At 46.0% G+C, this 18,554-nt stretch overlaps 2 protein-coding genes across 2 annotated transcripts; both read left to right on the forward strand.

Moving 5' to 3' along the window:
- The first annotated feature begins 667 nt into the window (after window positions 1-667).
- LOC123054823 (uncharacterized) lies at window positions 668-3,651 on the forward strand. Its single transcript, XM_044478675.1, has 3 exons — window positions 668-910; window positions 1,004-1,159; window positions 3,346-3,651. Exons 1-2 carry the CDS (start codon window positions 838-840, stop codon window positions 1,153-1,155), a joined length of 225 nt encoding a protein of 74 aa, XP_044334610.1. The 5' UTR covers window positions 668-837; the 3' UTR covers window positions 1,156-1,159; window positions 3,346-3,651.
- Window positions 3,652-15,580: 11,929 nt separating this feature from the next.
- LOC123050264 (probable WRKY transcription factor 47) lies at window positions 15,581-18,292 on the forward strand. Its single transcript, XM_044473086.1, has 3 exons — window positions 15,581-15,870; window positions 15,976-16,116; window positions 17,635-18,292. Exons 1-3 carry the CDS (start codon window positions 15,581-15,583, stop codon window positions 18,290-18,292), a joined length of 1,089 nt encoding a protein of 362 aa, XP_044329021.1.
- The last annotated feature ends 262 nt before the right edge of the window (window positions 18,293-18,554 follow it).

Raw genomic sequence — 18,554 nt, forward strand, 5'->3', positions numbered from 1 at the left:
TGTATAGTGGCTGCCTACCCCTGACTAGCTAGCAGTGCTTGTAGCTAATTTTTCCCCTAAAAAAACTTGTAACTAATTTTTTCTGAATAAAGATGCATGCGTTGCTCTCCCCTTTTAGGCTTTTTTGCCATGCCTTGTATGCATGCATGTTGCGCTTTCGGTCTGCGTGTTTCTTTTTCCGCAGGAAATTTGGATGCACGAGCATCTCTGCATGGGAAAGGAGCGGGTTTGATGAACCGCCGCAGGCCAAGACCAGCATGCGGCGCCGCTCTGTAACCAAAGGGCAGCCCAGGCATGTACAACAGCTGTGATTTCCATAAATGTGGAGGGTTTTTTGCAAAAACGCTAGACTAGGCGGCTGTGCCACAAAACTGCCAGCGAGGCGCCATTTGTCCGCTCCTGATTTGCTATGGACTAAATCATCCCATGTATTTCGAGTTTATGAATGAGCTGATCACCTTTTGCAATTTTGTGGACTAAATCATCACATCCAATATTCTCTCCGTTTCAAATTACTCGTCGCAGAAATGGATGTATCTAGAACTAAAATACATTTAGATACATCCATACCTGCGATAAGTAATTCGGAACGGATGGAGTACAAGTTCGTGGGTCTCTCTTGCCTAGCGGAAGCCGATCTCGTTGCTATGTTTTTTTTTCCCATTTCTTCCGTGGAAACTGAATTACAAAACAATCCTCGTAAAACAAGCGAAATGTTACTCTGAGAAAACCCAAAGCCCTTGCTAACCTCGTCGTCCTCCAAGCCGGCCGAAAATCTGCCTGAATCCGCGCCGCTCCCTCCGGCCCACCACCGCGCTCCAGGTCGTCGCGGCTCCAATGGTGACCAGGTGGAGCCAGAAGAGCCCCGGCCTCAAGATCCTGTGGATCTGGACACTGGGCACCGCCGCGAGTAAGCCGCCCCATCCCCTCCCCTCCTCCCCGTATCCCTAGTCGTGCAATCCACCGCCGCCGCCGGCGCTGATTTCGCTGATTTCGCGCGCAGTCATGATCACCAACGTCGTCCGGACGCGCGTCAACGATATGCAGATGATCCTCCGGGAGGAAGACGAAGCCGCCGGTTCTGGCGGAGGCGGTGGCGGCACGGGCGGCGGATCCTCCGGCGAGCGCGTCATGAGGGACGACGAGTTGAATTGATCAGGTACGGGAGCCCACCTGCGCCCCACTGACTGAATTGTGTGATGAGCAGTTTTACAGTAGCTAAGATTATCGATTTAAGAATCACATCATGTGAAATGCTGTTTTTTTTTTCTCGAGTGCATTTCAACAAAGGTTAAAAGTCGATTCGGTGATCGAATTAGGTCCCAGCACGGAGCTGCATACTCCCAATGTGTTCATATTCACCGTGACCGTGCTTATCTTGTTATAAACAGTTGTACTAGCTAGTTTATAAACACGCACTGTGCTATAATTCAGAGATATCCCCTGGCCCCTGTGTACAATTTACAAACCAGGTCCATTTCAAGTTTCTGATACATCCGGTCGACGTAATCCAGAGTACATTCTCCTCTTTGGCCACTTAAGTATAAACATGGCCGTCAACATCCAAGAAGCGCCTTCTGTGTATTCCTTCACGGTAGCAATCATGAGTCTCAGGCTGCAATTTTAGCTAGGTTTTGAGCCTTCCAAGTTCCAGCTGCGTAATTGTAAGGATCTGTTTCTGGTGTTCTGAAAGTATGAGATGACACTTTAACAGCCCAAGTTGACGGCATCTTAAGTCCACCACACAGGATTGATGCTAATGGAGTAACGAGGACATAATTCTTTCATCCATGAATCTGCACTGATATCTTTGTGAAATACGAACCATTGCTCGAGTCATGTGGCTTACAAGGTTAGACCAAGCGTTGCCATTTGTCATAAAAGCTATCTACTATCTAGCCTAGAGCAATCTAGTGCAGATGGTTTCAAGCTGGCATTGATCCCGATTACTGAACATAGACTATTCGTGCTTCAAGTTGTATCACGCTAGTGGAAGCAACCCTCAAATCTTCTGGGCTATCAACTTGGCTTCAAAGCATACACTCCAAGAGCCACCCAGAACAGAAAAGAGCTCCCCTCCACTAGTGATTATCAATCGGTTAACTTGTTGTGATGTAGAAATTAGGAAATGAACACAGGGTTTATAGGGAGTTTGTCAGTGATGTTTGTTTTAGTTAAGAGTGAGTGAAGAGAAGGATGCAAGTAGACAGAAGAGAGTTTCTCCTGCTTTATAATGGACATTCTGTTACGCCTGGCCCACAACCAGTGGTCTCATACTCTTATTCATGCCCAGAGTAGCGATACAAAGATTGTACTTGATATAGTGCTTTTTTAAAAAAAGGTAATGATTGCATGTCACTACAAAAAAGATGTGGAACACAAGTATATGACATTGCACTTATTTTATATATAGTCTAATTGTCTAGATTAAATGATGTAGGAAGTCTAGAGATCAAATGATGTAGATCTGAATTTCACTCAGACTTCAGACATTATGCTAGATGCAACCATAGTGAATTACTTACCAGTACCTTCAACTACCCATACCGTCTGTATTTACAAGGAATACAAAGTTACAAACATAAAATGGGCATAACACCAGCTAATCGACTCCTTAGCTCCCATATATCTTTTACCTTTTTATAACTTTCTTCCTGTTACAGTGAGCATGTTCATACTCCATATGTGCACCAGAACTTTCTTTTTCCTAGTGCACCTATTGTTTCATACAGCATTAAAATTTATGCAGTCTGTGAATTTTAAACCTTATCCATCTTGCTCTAAACTTCTTGCATCTGGTCCTCTTCACTTTGAATCTAAACCATGTCCAGCTTGCTCTGAACCTTATTCATTGGCTTATGCCATCTGGTCCTCTTCACTTTGGTCTCAGTAGAGTTCAGTAGTCATGCCTCAGCAGATGTTAACCCAATCTGTATGCTTATCACTTAATGAAATGATACATCTGCTGGGCAGCAGTTACTGCAAACTGATTTCCTACTTAGCATCATAGCTGTTATAGCGATCTGTGTTTTTCCTCAATCGTTCCTTGTACAAAAGATACATTCGTACAATCAGCTGTGCTAGAGTTGATCGTGCTAAACGATGGGATTGGTGGCAGCTGCAAAAGGAAAATAGAGCAATGACACGACTGATGGCAAAACGATGGTAGTAATTTTAAGTGGAAATACCCAGCACAGGGATAGAGCTACGGTTCTTCTGATCAACCGAAGTATCTCTTACACTACTTTTTTTTTAATGTATGCAGCATGCTAAGCAAAGTCCCTTTCTTGCACTAGTACTTTTTCTAATCTATGCAGCATCCTAACTGAAGCCCCTTTCTTGCAGCGAGTGAAGAAGAGTTTGCTTGAGCTTGAGCGACTCTACATGGCAAAGTTTGCCGAAGCCCACGTTTCGCCAGCCAAGACTAAACGGTTCATCGTTTGATGTCTCCAGAAACTTTTTTCTAGGGCATTTTTATTGGTAAAGCAGTGAGGTATGTACCTGCGTGGGGCATGAAACTGTGGAATTGCTTGGTTCCAAATACTGCTGCCTCATGTACCTGTGTGTTGCTTAGAAATGAACCTGTAACTTTACATGGTGAAGTTCTTTATGGTAAGAAAGAGTGCCAGATGTTTCTGGACCCTTTTTCAGTGGAACTGGTCACCACTTGGCATTGCCAATCTGTTTCCGTGTGTGGTGCGGCTGGTGATGGACAGGGCGTGGCTGTGCTGGGCTGCCATGGTTTTTCTTCTTCTGAATTGAGGAGCTCTAAAACTAGACAACACTCAAAACAAATCCGCATCAGTTTTTTAAAATGCAACATAATTTCATGACAACACTCAAAACAGCTTCCACAGATTTTGGATACCACCAACTGTGCCATTCACCACTTATACCACTGATGCAGCTTCAAGTGAAAATAAAAGTAAATTTTAATTTCACTTTTTTTTCCAGCCTTTTCACCCATCACCTTAACACTTGCTGGAGCACAAAACATGCGTAACATACCTTTCTTTTTTTTGCATCTTATAAAGAGTACAGCCTGAAAGCAATGGAAACGTCATCCTGGGAAGTAGAAGAGAAATGATAACCCAAGGGGACACACCACCTACAAACTTCTTTGTGATTTCCCCGTCATTCTCATGCTTCATTGCCTCCTGTGAGTTGCAAAGCACAACAGAATGAAACAAAAAGGGAAACTACACTTGTCCACCTAGCTCATTCATCCCACCTTCAAAATCGTTCTATGTCCATTTTTATTGGCAGCAAGCTGCTTCCTAATATTGTTCTTGGCTTCATCTTCCCCGCGATTTGCTTCCAGCAAATAACGGCAGTCGTATTTCCTTGATGCTTGGGAGGAATCCCAGACAAGAAAAGCCGGTTGTAGAACTCACAAGTTCCAGCCTCAGCATCTCAAGTCTCGGGGATCGATGTTAGCTCAAGCTCCCAGGATTCGATTCCCATGCGCATGTAATAAAGCTCGAGTACCACGAGGCTTCCGAATAGGCCGCTTTGGAAAGTGAGAGGCCCTTCAATCTGCAGCGACATACATCCTCCAGAAGCAGAATGGATAGGTTCAGTAGGCTCGCGATGACCTCCAGAAGCAAAACTTCCCCTTGCGAGGTACCCCAGTGTTTGCATGGTTTTCAGTTTCCCAATCCCTATTGGCACCCTCAGAGCAAAAGGTTCTACGGCGTCCATCAGCGTTTGCATGGTTCTATGGTTTTCAGTTCCCCAATCCCTATTGTAGCAGGAACGGCTACAATAGAAGAAGGGTGTACGGTGAAAGAATAGAAAAACGAACCATGGCCATCCGATGGAAGATGACCGGTACAGATTGAGTTGGAGGGTTGTAAGTGTACAACTTCAAAACCCCCTACTAATAGTTACATATGGAAGATAATTTTTGCAATAACCACCCCCAAATTTCTGATTTCTGATATATCAATCATACTGTCACTCATAAATAAGACAATTTCTCAGATCTGTACCCGTCCACAAAAAATTGCACATGTACTGTACAAAACTTGATATATATTTGATTACATTAGTAGCTTCTGCTACATCCGGAATCATGCAAGAAATCCAAAACATGTTGGTCACCAAAATGTATGAGCACATCATCACAAATATTTCAGACATGAGAAAATTAATCCATCCACTTCAAGTCATAACTAAACATACATTTTAAATTGCACGATCCCAGAACAGAAAAGACACACACATATGAAGTGTTACATAGCATGAGAGGACCCTTTTTGGTACATCACAGACAACACTACGTATGACGGACTAATAAAGTAAGCACTGCTGTCCGCTGAACAAGCTTGCCGTTAGAATTTGCATCAAGTTTTGCTCTGTTGATGGTACACAATAGAAAAGCTACAGCCTTTTGTGTCCAGTACTAGTGCCTCTTGTTTATCGATCTTCTTGTGCTGGGAGGCGTCATACCTAGCAAACGAGATTCAGTTAGCACAGGTCCATGCAAGTGTCATGCATTTGTACTTAATTTTTTTACTCATCATTATCTAATGAAATGAATATGCATCAGCCGCCGCCGCAGCCTATCTCCAGCGCCCTTCTCCCCCTCCGCCGCTGACGATGGTCGGCGCCGGGCAAAGCCCGTGCGTGCGACGGCGGCGGCGGAGGGTCTCTCCTCCCTCTCCCGGATCCGCGGCGGCGCGGGCGTCCTGATCCGTGGGGTGCGGCCCTCCCGACGGTGTGGCGAATTCCGGAGGCGGCGGGCTCGCGGCGGTGCACGGGCGCCCAGATCCATGGGTGTGGGATTCCAGGCAGCGTGCGGGCTCCCGGCGACGGTGGGATCGGTTGACGGCGGGCTTGGGCGATGGCGTATGCCGCGCGGTGCCGGATCTCGTCGCTCGTGGCGGATCTCCCACTCCGGCCATCGTGGAGGAACCTGGACCTGGGGCAGCGGCCCCGTTAGGCATGGAGATGGCGCCCTCGGCTGGCGACGTTCGCGGGGGGTGGATGGTCGGCGTCTTGACCGCGTGGGCGGTGAGTTGTCGGTGGATCTCTTCCGTGCTGCAGGCTCTTTCCCGCTGCACTTGGTGGCTTACGATCGCGGTCGTCGGTTTCCGCCATGAGCGCGAACCCAAATTTTATACCATGTAAGTCAAAAAAGTAAATGTCCTCTACACTGTAAAGAGACTTGTGCCTGGAGTTCAGCCGGCTCCGCGATGGTGGTGTAGAGCGCGTCGTCGGCCACCGCCATGAGCTCCCGCGCCACTGAGACGCCGACCTTGCGGAGTGGCCACCATGGGGATTTGGGTTCGCGCTGCTGCGTTCTTAGGAAGAAGAAGTCCCAGACATGCTCCTGCAAGACGAATAGAAGCAAGGGAATTTTATGCAAAGAACCTAGTACCTGTACGCTCAGATCCGTCCACTAGAATCTGGACCATTCATCCTGATCAGAAGGCCTAGACATGTTTTTTTTTCTATTTTTGCACCTGTGGACCTTCTTCTATTATAGTCGCTCCCGGTAGGAGAAAATATGTAATGCAAGTTTTTATTATAAGCACGTATGACTATATACGGAATATATGCCTACATTACATTGATAAATTAGGGCTATTGTGTATCGCTCTAGGTTGTGACTGTTATATGATGAATATCATCCAACACAAATAGCCACCACTGATCCAATGCCTACGCTTTTCTCATATTGGTTCTTACTAAGTTATTTTCGTAGCTGCTACTATTACAATCACTACAAACTGCTACTTTTACTGTTCCTGTTACTATTGTTACTGTGCTACTAAACACTTTGCTGCAGAAATATAATTTTTCAGGTATGGTTGAATTGACAACTCAACTGCTAAGGCTCATAAATATTTTTTGCCTCCCCTTGTGTCGAATCAATAAATTTGGGTGAAATACTACCCTCGAAGACTGTCGCGATCCCCTATACTTGTGGGTCATCAGTGCTGGTCCCCAAGCGCGCAAGGGATACACCACCAAGACTGCACGTGGACGTGGAGGAATATGTCCCGGAGGCCTCTTATATGCTTCCATCTCCATCTCCATCAATGACGATAAAGTGCCTCCTTCTGGCATGTCAAATGGATTGTTGCTGGAGAGGTCTTCCCTCGGCTCTTTGGCACCGCAGAACGTGAATAGGATGGTGCATAACGAGATGCGTGATAACAACCGGATTCACTCAATGGTGTGATTAAATAGACCTAAGCAATTGTGGGAGTTCATTGACTTTGGCCTCTAGCATCGGTTCGGTGGCTCTTAACCCCCAACAACGACGGATACCACCACCTGGCTTTGGAACATCCTTGGGCATCACTACTCTAGCTCTGCCTATCTGAAACAATTCATAGGTTCTCATCCCAAGTTCTCGAGGGAGAAAATTTGGAAAGCCCATGCACTTGCAGGGCCAAATGCAAATAATTCTCTTGGTTTGTCCACCACAACAAGATTCTTGCCATAGATCAGCTGGCACAACGGGGTTGGCCGCACAACCCTATTTGCTAGCTTTGCCTAAGGGCCCTTGAGACTACTCTTCACATATGCAAGAACCGCCCCTACAGCACAACGGTTCACAACCCAGTGCTATATTGGGTTAATGACAAGTTCTCGGGTTCAACATTCACCTACCCTACAATTGATGTGTGGTGGGATGACATTTTGCGCATCGACAATAACCACAAGTGAAGGCTTAGTGGGTTCGTTATCTACGTCATGTGGAATGCTTGTAATTAAAAGAGAGGAATCATCGAATATTCAATGACACAAAATTAACATAGATCAAGGTGGCGTACCTGACAATTAGGATATCATGCAAAGGGACATGGCCTTTTGGGCAAGAGTTGACACCCACCACGAAGTGTTGCCAACATGTTTAGCCGGTGACTGGATGGGCTTCCACGCAAGTTTTGCGTGTTTATGGTCTTCTCTATGAAGACATGAACACTGATCGATGTTTGTGGTGGTGTACATGGGGCTGTACTAGGCAACAAAGTTTTTTTTTATCTCACATGGGTGGCGGCCCCGTCTTTGGATAGGCCTCCCACCCTCTATACATTAGGCTTAGTTTTGGTCTGCCATGACTTTGCTTGGGGCATGTTTATGAGAATGTGTGCGTTTGAGTTTAACTGTACGCATCTTAGTTATGCAGAAGTCATATTGAACGTATTATGCGTTTCACACTCTTGATGCTATATTTTGAGTTAATAAAATCTGCTCTTTATTTAAAAAAACGCAATCATGAGTAGTTAGAATAAGAAGATTATTAAGAGTTCCTTCGTGTCCACGTTTTAAAACACGTCCACTTTGTAAATATTCTATTTCTTCTTAATGAAAAGGAAACACTGCGGCCAGTTGCTCGAAAGAAATATGTTATGCAGAAGTATAAATACCTAGCTTTTGTTAATTTTCTTGTATACACTCTCCGTTGATTAACATGTTTAGTTATTCTGGACCAGGACTACCATTCCAAACTGAAACTCTTTACTTAACTCCTAGTACTACTGTGTTACTCCTATCATCCCATGGCTTCTCAACGCAAATGATGGAATTGATTTTTCTCTCTCTCCAAGTTTTCTCCTTTTGGTAGCATCCCACTATTGACAGTTGATTAATCCTACTCTGGATATTTGATCAATAATTTCTACAGTATCAGATCTCGTCTTTGTACTGTAGTTTCTTGCTGCCAATTCGATTGCCGCGGTCCATCTTTCATGCGTTGGGGAAGGATGGATTCTATGGGCATCACAGGAGTTTTGGGTTGTTGATACCAAGTATACCTGGCCATGGGTTACCCGGCCCGGTCGGCCCGAGCCGACCCGGCCCGAAAAAGCCTGACCCAGCCCGACCCAATGTTGCCCACTGGCCGAGCCTGGGCCTGAGTTTTGATCCCGAAGCACACGTCGGGCTGGGCCTGGGCTTGGCATTTTTGCATTTTAAGAAAGGGGCCCGGCGGGCTTTATCACTTTCGGGCCGGGCTTGGGCCAAAAAACTAGGCCCGACGGCCGGGCCGGGCTCGGGCCTAGGTTTTCTGCCTCGGGCTTTGGTAGGCCCGGCCCGGCCCGGCAGATGGCCAGGTATAGTACCAAGTGACTTGGTTTCAAGTTCAACTGGAATCGACATTATGCCGCAGAAGCAAAATCCATCTCCAATGGAGCATTTTCCATGGTTGTGATGTTATCTTTGGTTTTATCATAAAGCGGATCCAAAGATTTTTCTTTGAAAGCAGCAAGTCTGGCAACAGTGTGACTATTGCTCATGTAAGTAGGAATCAGAATGCCGTTAGCCACACCCTTGCTACTTTCGAACGATCGGAGGGCCGAACTGCAATTTGGTTGCGCTCTGCAGACGTTCCTCTACTATGCAGAAACAAACATTCCAACAGTTGAGCAATGAAATCCTTTTAACCCCGGAAAAAAAGACAACAAAAAAAACAAAGCCAAACTTAGGTGCGCCCGGGAAGTTTGAGACGAGAGTCGGATGCATGAGAGACAATACCATGCCTACTGTGACTTTTAACATCCTAGAATTATTATTGACAATGATAAATCACGTGGATCTAAAATATCCCCCAAACTTGACTTCCTTGAGCGGTGGATAAAGGAAGAAGTGACGTGTTTACAATGTATACAGTACATAGCGAGTACGATTTCTGATTAGACACGTAGCATTCAACTTTTTGATCTGGCTTTCTGTTGTTGGTAGGGCATCTCCGTCCCCTAAAACGTATGCACATTATCTGTCTGTGGACACGTGAATACGGATATGAAAGCTAGCCATCCAACCGCATTCTCTAAGTCTAGCTTCCTTTATTTCAAAGGCATAATAATATAAGCAAATTAAAGTGCAATGTACTTTATGCCCAATCATAAACCAAAAGGAGGCGGATGTGCAGAGTTCTTACATGCGTCGGATCACAAAAGTTTCAATCCGATAATCCAAGAAAAAAAACATTTTGCACTCCCAGACCAATTGTCCGTGCCTCCTCGTTCACTCTGTCGCCGGCTTCTCCCATTAGCCGCCACCTTCTTGGACGCCCCCCATCTCTGTTGTCAAGCGTTTCAACATCCTAACACAGACGGCTTGCACGATCATCGCCGCATCGGGATCCAATTCGTCCATCTTCATGACAACATTTTGGTATCCTCCAAAGCGGCCGCGAGCTCAACCCTCCTCTATTCGAGCTTGGTCTTCTTCTCTTCGAGGTTGATCTTTTTCTCAGCCGCCGCCATCAAGATGTTAAAACTCTCCGCCTTCTTTCCTTCAAGCCATAGCGCTTGAAACATCCCTCCTCCTTCGCCAAGGTGTCCTTGAACCCCTCCGTCATATTGGCCGCCGTTCCTTCTCGCTTCTCCTTCTCCTCCTCCAACTTCTTTCGCCGGAACCTCTTTCTAACCTTCTTGGGTGGCTCTTTTGTTGAGTCAGTTGGATCATCCGCTTCGTCTTCATTGGCGATGACGACGGTCTTGATGGAATGGACAATGGATAATTGTCACTTGGGCTGCCTATTCAACTTCAACAAACAATGCATGAGGACAAAGCTCTTCTTATCCACCTTCAAATACAATGTGCACGCACGAGAGGGCTAGCAAAAAAAAACATTGTCAACAAAGTGCATATCTGGTCAAATGACCAACACATAGAGCATATTCGGCCAACTAGTTGCATATCCGACCAAATGACCAACACATATAACAACTTATTTTCTCGGCGATTTGCGCACCACTTGGCCACCGACCGATTAGTTGTTTGTAGTGGCCCTACTACTTGCTCACGGACTCTTGGATGATGTACCATTGATGGTTGAGCGACCTTGTCCCACGATTTCAGACGACTTCCGTGCGTCAGGGCTCGAAATTAAATTGTTGTGCTTATGGAACCAAGAATGAATATTGGACCAAAATGTTACGCCCTTTTGCTCCATGTCATGGTTCAGATCAATGCTAGTGGCCAATCACACATATCACAACAATTTGTCCTCCCTCATGTTGAAACTTTCTCCTCTACTCATCTGCTTGGATCGGCCAGCAAATCCTCTGGATCGAGGCCCGTCTCGTCGGCGGACGTGTCCTACTCCGGCTGTTGGTTGTATGTGCCCGACTTCCTGGTGTACGAGTCTGGCTGCTGGGTGTACACCTCCAGCTGGGAGTCATCACTTGTGTGTCATCGAAGCCACCTCCGCCTCCGCCGTGAATCATCTCCCCTATTGCGTCATCAGATGTTGTCGCGCCTGGTTGAGACAAACCGCCGAATAGAGATCAACCACCCAGCTGATCCGCTCCTGGTGTCCGTAACCGGACAAGCTATAGCGATGATGAGTCAACGAAATGGAGCGGCGCCGCGTCGAGCTCGACGGAATACGACACATACCCGACGACGGAGGTCGGGTCTGCTGCGGACGACCGAGCTACTTGGAGGCGTGGAAGTAGGGCGTGTGTGTGTGGATGGCGTTGGTGGCGCCTCCCGTCCACGCCTGACGTGTTTATTTTTGCTGGCTGCTGCCTCCTCTTGCTCCTTTCATTTCCTTTTGAGACGGCGGGCTTGCCATGTCACCGAGTTAATCTTGCGGGCGGTCACCTTTTGTTGATGCTTCGCCTTTGGCATCTCTTCTTATGGGTCCATGCGGCAGCAAAAGGCCAAAAGTGCGGGAATTGGCGTGGAGGACGACGTCGATCGAAACGGGGAGGGTGAAGAAAGCGCGGTTTTTGGCGCAGAAACAGTGCAAACCGCTCCAAATGTGCGGGCTCCACCTCGGTTTTGGGTGGGCCAGGGACATTATAGTCCAGCGTGGCGGAGGTCCGGAAAGTCCCCTTGGTTTGCTTCCGGTTTGTGGAAAAATGGATGCGTCCGTGGGCAAATATAAAATTATAGGTCCACGTTGAATGACAAAGTATGCCTATACAATTTGATCCACGTGTTTATGGGTTATTTGAAGATTCACGTTGAAGATACCCTTAACCTTGAACATACCTGAAGTTGGAGAACGCAAAATATCTGCTTGAAAGAAAACACGTAGCGGATTGGTTAACCTTGAATATACGTGAAGTTGAAGAACACAAAATATCTGCAGTGCGCGATGCCTAATTGCCCATTGTCGGGTTTCATCACCTGAGCTTTCCGTAGTACGCACATGACACGTGACTATCACTATGTTGTTTTCGTACGTGTGCATGCGATCAATGTTCAAAATATCTGACAAGGGGCTCGGCTGACTATTCAGTTGAGCCCCTTCACCAGATACCCCTTCACTGGAGGATATGGAAGGAGAGAAACGCGAGAATTTTTGATAATGTAGCCAGCATCGTAGACAGGGTGCTGGAGTTAATTAAGGAAGACATTAGAATGTGGCGGGCTGCAGGTTGCATCTGCGACCTGCCGGCGAACGTCTAATTTTGTGTTGGGTCCCAGCTCTAGTCCGCCTAGACTGCTTCCCGGCTGTACTATGTACTTCTCTTCCTATCTAATATAATTCGGCCACCGGCCCTTCGATATAGTGTTGTCTTATTTTATTTGCCATTGACCATTTTTTGACATGTAATATATAGTTACGTATTGATAAAATGTTGTCCTATTTAAAGGCTTAGAGCACACTGATGGTTGTTTCCATTTTTATCTTATTAGTGCTTGGAACCTGAGAATTGCAAGCAAAACTGACCGATAAAATCAAATAATCGGTTGATTTACAACTAATCTCTAATTTTCAGCCCACCAAAACGCTAACGATAAGCGATATCCTCAATATTGCATGCAATCAAGCCTCAGCAATCAACCCGTCTCGAAGACAAAGAAAACTTTTCAATGCATCTATTTGTCTCATATACCGCCCCTACCCCTACACCCTAGACACTAGCTAAAGTAGGCGTGAGTCATTTTCTTTGTACTTACTCTGTTCCAAAATAACTAAAATTCTAGGATTTTTCTAAGTTAAACTTTATTAAAGTCTATTTTAAAATATATCAAGAAATATATTTCATTAGATTTATTATATATTTGTATTGTATAATTCTACAAAATTTCTACAGATATAGATCAAACAAAAAAAGATTGACATAGGAAAATCCTGAAACTTAAATTATTTTGGAACGAAGGGAGTAATGTTTACCCCTTGATTGCATATTTGCTCGTGGGCTCTTCTCTGTCGTGATTTTCAAGTTTTTGCTGGGACCGGTTGCAGTGTGAGATCAATCGAAAGCTGTGGGCATGGTTGAACAGCTCACATTTTCATGCGTGAACATCCGTCACTAACTTCGGCCTAGTTAACATGGCTGGTTTGGCCTAACCAACCATAAGAAATGTGGTTGGTCTTCTTTACCTTTTTTTTTCCCATTCATTGGTCTTCTTTAACTTTTTTTCCCATTCATTGGTCTTCTTTATCTTTTTCACATTATCTTCACATTGTGTTCGCTCTGCACGCTAATGTGTCTGACCCTCACTCAGTGCCTAGCCAGGATTGTGCCAAGCCCTGAGCAAGCCCTAGACCAAATACTTGCTAAAGTGCTAAATAGTGTTCAAATCACTACAGTAAATAAAGTGATCTAGCCTCACGACCCAAGCCATGACCCTAGGTGCCTTGGGCTTCTCTACGCCCTTGCCCTCACTAGTGGCATGGGGGAAGCTATTTTGTATACTGTCGTGGAAGTACCTTTAATCACGAGCACAACAATGCAACAATCGAGGACCCCACACGCACCGTTGATACCGTCTGTCGACCTTTCGGCCTACAACACCACAGACAAATGAATGAGTAACTGAGAGGTAATGAGTAAGAGCCTTCATGGAACACCACAGACAAGCGGAACACCACAGGAAATCGCAAGTATTGTTTAATCGACAACGCATAGGGCCTTCATGAAACCCACAAACCCAAAGCACCCGTGAGTTCCCTATTTCTAGGGACCTTAGAGCAACTCTAGGAGAGCCTTTAAAACACACACCCTTTAAAAGAAATTACCAATATAAAGGGTAGGGAATGAAAACCACACTCTAACAAATTCTCTCCGGTAATCACCCCGTGCTCGTGGACACGGGAGCCGCACCACTCGCTAGTTTGGCCTGACGGTGGAAGGGAGTTCCTCTCTCATTCCTCGCTCCGCCAGTGTCATCCCACCTCGCCGTGCGCCCTGTTTCACCTCTCGTGAATCCAATGATGAGATCGATTGGGACAATCTCATGGAGCCCTAGGAGCTCTAGGAGGATGAGCCCACCCCTGCTAAAGTGGAGTGGATGAGCTAGTAAACAATAGATGCTTCCGCTGTGGAGGCCATAGCCGAGACCGCCGGCGTGACTGATGAGGAGTGGATGCTCGAAATGGATGCATATGCTTCTTCCACCGTGGTGGCGGAGGAGGAGCGGATGCTCAAGGGGGCGACGGATGCTTCCGCTGCTGAGATCGCCACCGGGGCCGAGAGTGGGGCCCGAAGGAGGGGTGCCGAGGAGTCCAACATGGTCGTGATGGAGATATCTTCAGACGACGGCAATGATCCTTGCTATGTCATGCACTTGCATTATCTTTAGATTATGTCGTTGGTGTAATCTCACTTGGACCGTTATTATCATTTTTTATGTTAAATTTGGACCTTATCTATCTTTGAATTTTAATATGGTCATTTAAAGTAATGTGTATCAAAACTCATCGCTCATGTTGTCATTTTCAATCAATGGGGAAAAAACTCCACTCACCCCCTCCCAACCCTCCCCCTGCCCCCCCCCCCCCCGGGCAACCGGGAGGGAAATCTAGCTATCAACACTGGGCCCTCTCCTCATCTCCTTCCTCTCTCACCGTCGCCAGAGGGCGCATGGCACCGATGGTGGTGGGGCCCTCTCGTCCTCTCATGCAGTGGCCTTGACGCGAGGCGGGGCGGCCGGGCTGGAGTGCGGCGCTAGGCGGGCTGCAGGGTGGCGTCGGGGTGGAGCAGAGCTGAGATGGTGGTGTGACAGCTGCGTGACGGGCGGCGTGGTGGCGGTGCGTGCTAGGATTGTCGGTGGTGGCGGACACAGTTGGTGCAGCGGCGGTTTCGCTAGATCTGGCCACGCGATGGCCCGGGGCAAGGGCGGCACAGGCTGCACACAGCGGCCTCTGGCATGGCCGTCTCGGCTGGTGGAGGTGGCGGTGCAGTGGTGATAGTAGGAAAAAAATATGGATGAAGCTCAAAGAGTCAAAGAGTCTGACTTTGCACAACTGCTCAGGAGGCTTTAATTTTTACATTCCGTTCGCTTTGAAACCATTATGAATTTTTTGACATGTTAAAACCATTATAAATGCTAAAACATTTAGGGAATCCACTAGAATTAATCTTAGAAGTCGAACATATGGCCAGTAAACAGAGTTGTTGTTTCTACTTCTTTTTTGAAAAAGTGTTTCTACATTTTTTTATCTTGCAAAAACGTCTTATATTGTGGGACGGAGGGAGTAGATGCACGGAGGTGATCGTACGGAGGGAGTAGATGCATGGAGGTCATCGTACCTCATTAGTGATTCAGTGTAGTGTACGTGTCCGTCTCCCCAATATAAATAGCTTCAGCTGCTAGACCACCTCCAAGTCCTACAATACTCCAGTCGCTGGAACCTCGTGCGACTCACAGTCTCAAGATGGCCTTCGGGCAAGAGGCCATAGAACAACTATCGCAGGAGCTCGTCGGCGGGTACAATATCAACGCGAGGCTCCTGGCATTGCTGCGCCGCGGCCCCCTCGACAGACGTGGACAGGAGAGGGCCGCAGCGATGAGCCAGGAGCTCTCCCGGGTGTTCATGGTGTCTCTGTTCATGCTCAGTTCTCGAGAGAGCAACAGACCGGTGGTAGACAGGATGGCATCGCCAGCGGCAACGATCACTGATGGTAGCATCGATGATCGGGCTCCGGCGAAGGACATGCGTATCTGGTACACTACTGACTCTTGTCATTTTTCCTGGCTATATGCACTCTTGTGATTTCTTCATTCACCAGATGTGTATTGCTGTGCTGTTGTCTCCATGGAACAATATAGTGGTGGAGAAGAGGTTGCTCCCCACAGGAAGGGCAGAGAAAACGAGGTTACCAAGAAGGAGATTACAGCCTCGCCTCACAGTGATGGTTACCAATGGAGAAAATACGGACAAAAGAACATTCACAAAAGAAAATTTGCAAGGTGAAGTGCTAAGACCTCCAGGGCTTCTTTATGTGGCACCATTCCTTATATTTCTGAAAAAAGGGTCTATAAACTTTCTCTTAAGTCAAAAGATACATGATTTGACCAAGTTTATAGGAAAAACTATCAACAACTACAATCTAAAATAGATATAATATGCAATTTTATTTTAATGACTATCTAATGATATCAAATTTGGTAGCATAGGTCTTAATAATTTTTGCTACAAAATTGGTCAAATTTTACAATGTTTGAATTCAGAAAGAAGTTATAGACCCTCTTTTCAGAGATGGGGGAGTATCTAATTAGACTGATATACTCTTAATAAAAACAGTGTCTGCTATAAGATACATCCATAGGTCAAATTTTAGAAGGTGCACACCTTTGATGATGAGTAGTGCAAACCCATGATTTTTTTAAAGGTGTGCACACTTTGAAATAAAAACCGAAGGGATGCTGGATAAATATGTCAGACTACAAAACTGGTTAGTCGAGTCAGGCAAACATTCCATTTAAGAAATTCAACGCCTGGTCAAACTGCACATTTTTGGTAACTTCTAGAAATTCCAGCACCAACTTTGTTCATGGCGTAACTTTCAATGTTTGAATTTTTTGAGAAACTCAATTTTTAGAAGTTAAACCTTTTCAAATATTTGAAATTCAGAAATTTAAGGGAACATTAAAATTTTGAAATTCAAACTTTAAAAATTCATACTTAATAAAATGTTAAAGATCTGGTGGTGCTACCCGAAGGCTTTTTTTTGCAGGGAGTGCTACCCGAAGGCTTAAATGAATAGCCATCGCAGGATTTCGCTCCACCCATGGTTTGAACTAGTAATTCGTTGGGTCTACGCCAATTTGAATTTTCTTAAATGTCAAAACCTTTTTGTTTACTAGTTCATTTAAAATTGTCCAACTCTTATAAGACCATATTTGCTTTGCAAAAAACAGAAATAAAATTATAAAAAACACATGGCCAGATTTTTTTTACTTTTTTGAGGAGTCTCTAACTTGTTTCCTTTCTTCTAGTTGACCATAACTATTTCGTTTACTGTTTCCAACATTCTGGTACCGATAATGTATTTATTTGTTTTTGGAATTGGACCAACTATGTATTTCTAGTGTCCACCCCGCCCCCAAGTTCCAAATTAAAAGGTGTATAAATTTCTGAGCTTTGTCGATCAAAAAATAAATTAAACACAGGTTTATAGATTTGTTCAGAAGTCAACCTTCTTTTGCGTCTGATCAAATTTATAGAAAAAATCAACATCATAATACTCCAAATATATTACCATTAGATCCACCATGAAATATATTATCATATTTTTTTAGTATTGTAGATACTGATATTTGATCAAACTTTACAACTTAAAATTAATAGACAATAATCTACACGTGAACCTTTGTCTTACCCACGCTCCAAAGAGGGTGTTCTGTTTCTGCTCTGGAGTTCAAATGCTCCCTCGTAAATAGTAAAATTGAAATGACCGCAGCCTCTCTAACTGTATATGCATGCAGGTCCTACTACAAATGCATGTTTAGCCATGACCTCGGCTGCAGAGCGAAGAAGACGGTGCAGCAGCAGGATAGTAGCAGCGGCGATCGTCCTATGTTCCAGGTCACCTACCTGCACAAGCACAGGTGCCAACAACAAACAGTGCCTCCCGGAGAAGCTACCAGGAGCGGCCACTTCGATCCTCAACCTCAACACGCCGAATTGGATGACGACACCATGGCCTCGTGCCTCGCCATGGTCATCGGAGGAGCTGCGCCTGCAGGTCCGCCGTCCTCGTCGTTGCCGTCGCCGCCACCCGTGGGAGCGATCCCTGACGGCGGGCGTACGCCGAGCCCGCTGGACGTGAGCACGGGCCTGGATGCGGAGATCTCGTGCGGCTCGCCATTTGCTCCGGTGAAGGCACCTGCAGGTCCGTCGTCGTCGTCGTCGCCGTCCTCGCTGCCCGTGGAAGCGATCGGCTCGAGTGATCCAGCGGTGTACGTGCCGGCCGGCGGCGGACTCTCCCCGTGCACGGACGCTATGGCGATGGACGATATTTACTTCCCGTGCGGCCCGCTGTTTTCTCCCGTCGCGGCTCGGCCCATCAGTCGTCCGGACGATGTGCCCATGGCTGTTGCTAGGTTTACAGACACAACGTCAGCGTGGCCACGCTACTCGTGAATACGTCGTCCGGCACCGTCACCGCCATTCAAAAAGCATAATGTATACTCCCTCCGTTCCACGATACATGACTTCCATTTGTCAAAATATAGATATATCTAGACATGTTTTAGTATATAAGTACATTCATTTTTGAACAAATGAAAGTCAAGTATTTTGAAACGGAGGGAGTACGTGTGTACACAATATTACGACGAACAATAATAATATCATAATATGGCAAGGAGAGGCCATTTCGCCATGCCAGCCGGGCCTCTAGGGC

Source organism: Triticum aestivum, chromosome 2D (genome assembly GCF_018294505.1).
Source record: "Triticum aestivum cultivar Chinese Spring chromosome 2D, IWGSC CS RefSeq v2.1, whole genome shotgun sequence".
Classification (NCBI taxonomy): Eukaryota; Viridiplantae; Streptophyta; class Magnoliopsida; order Poales; family Poaceae; genus Triticum; species Triticum aestivum.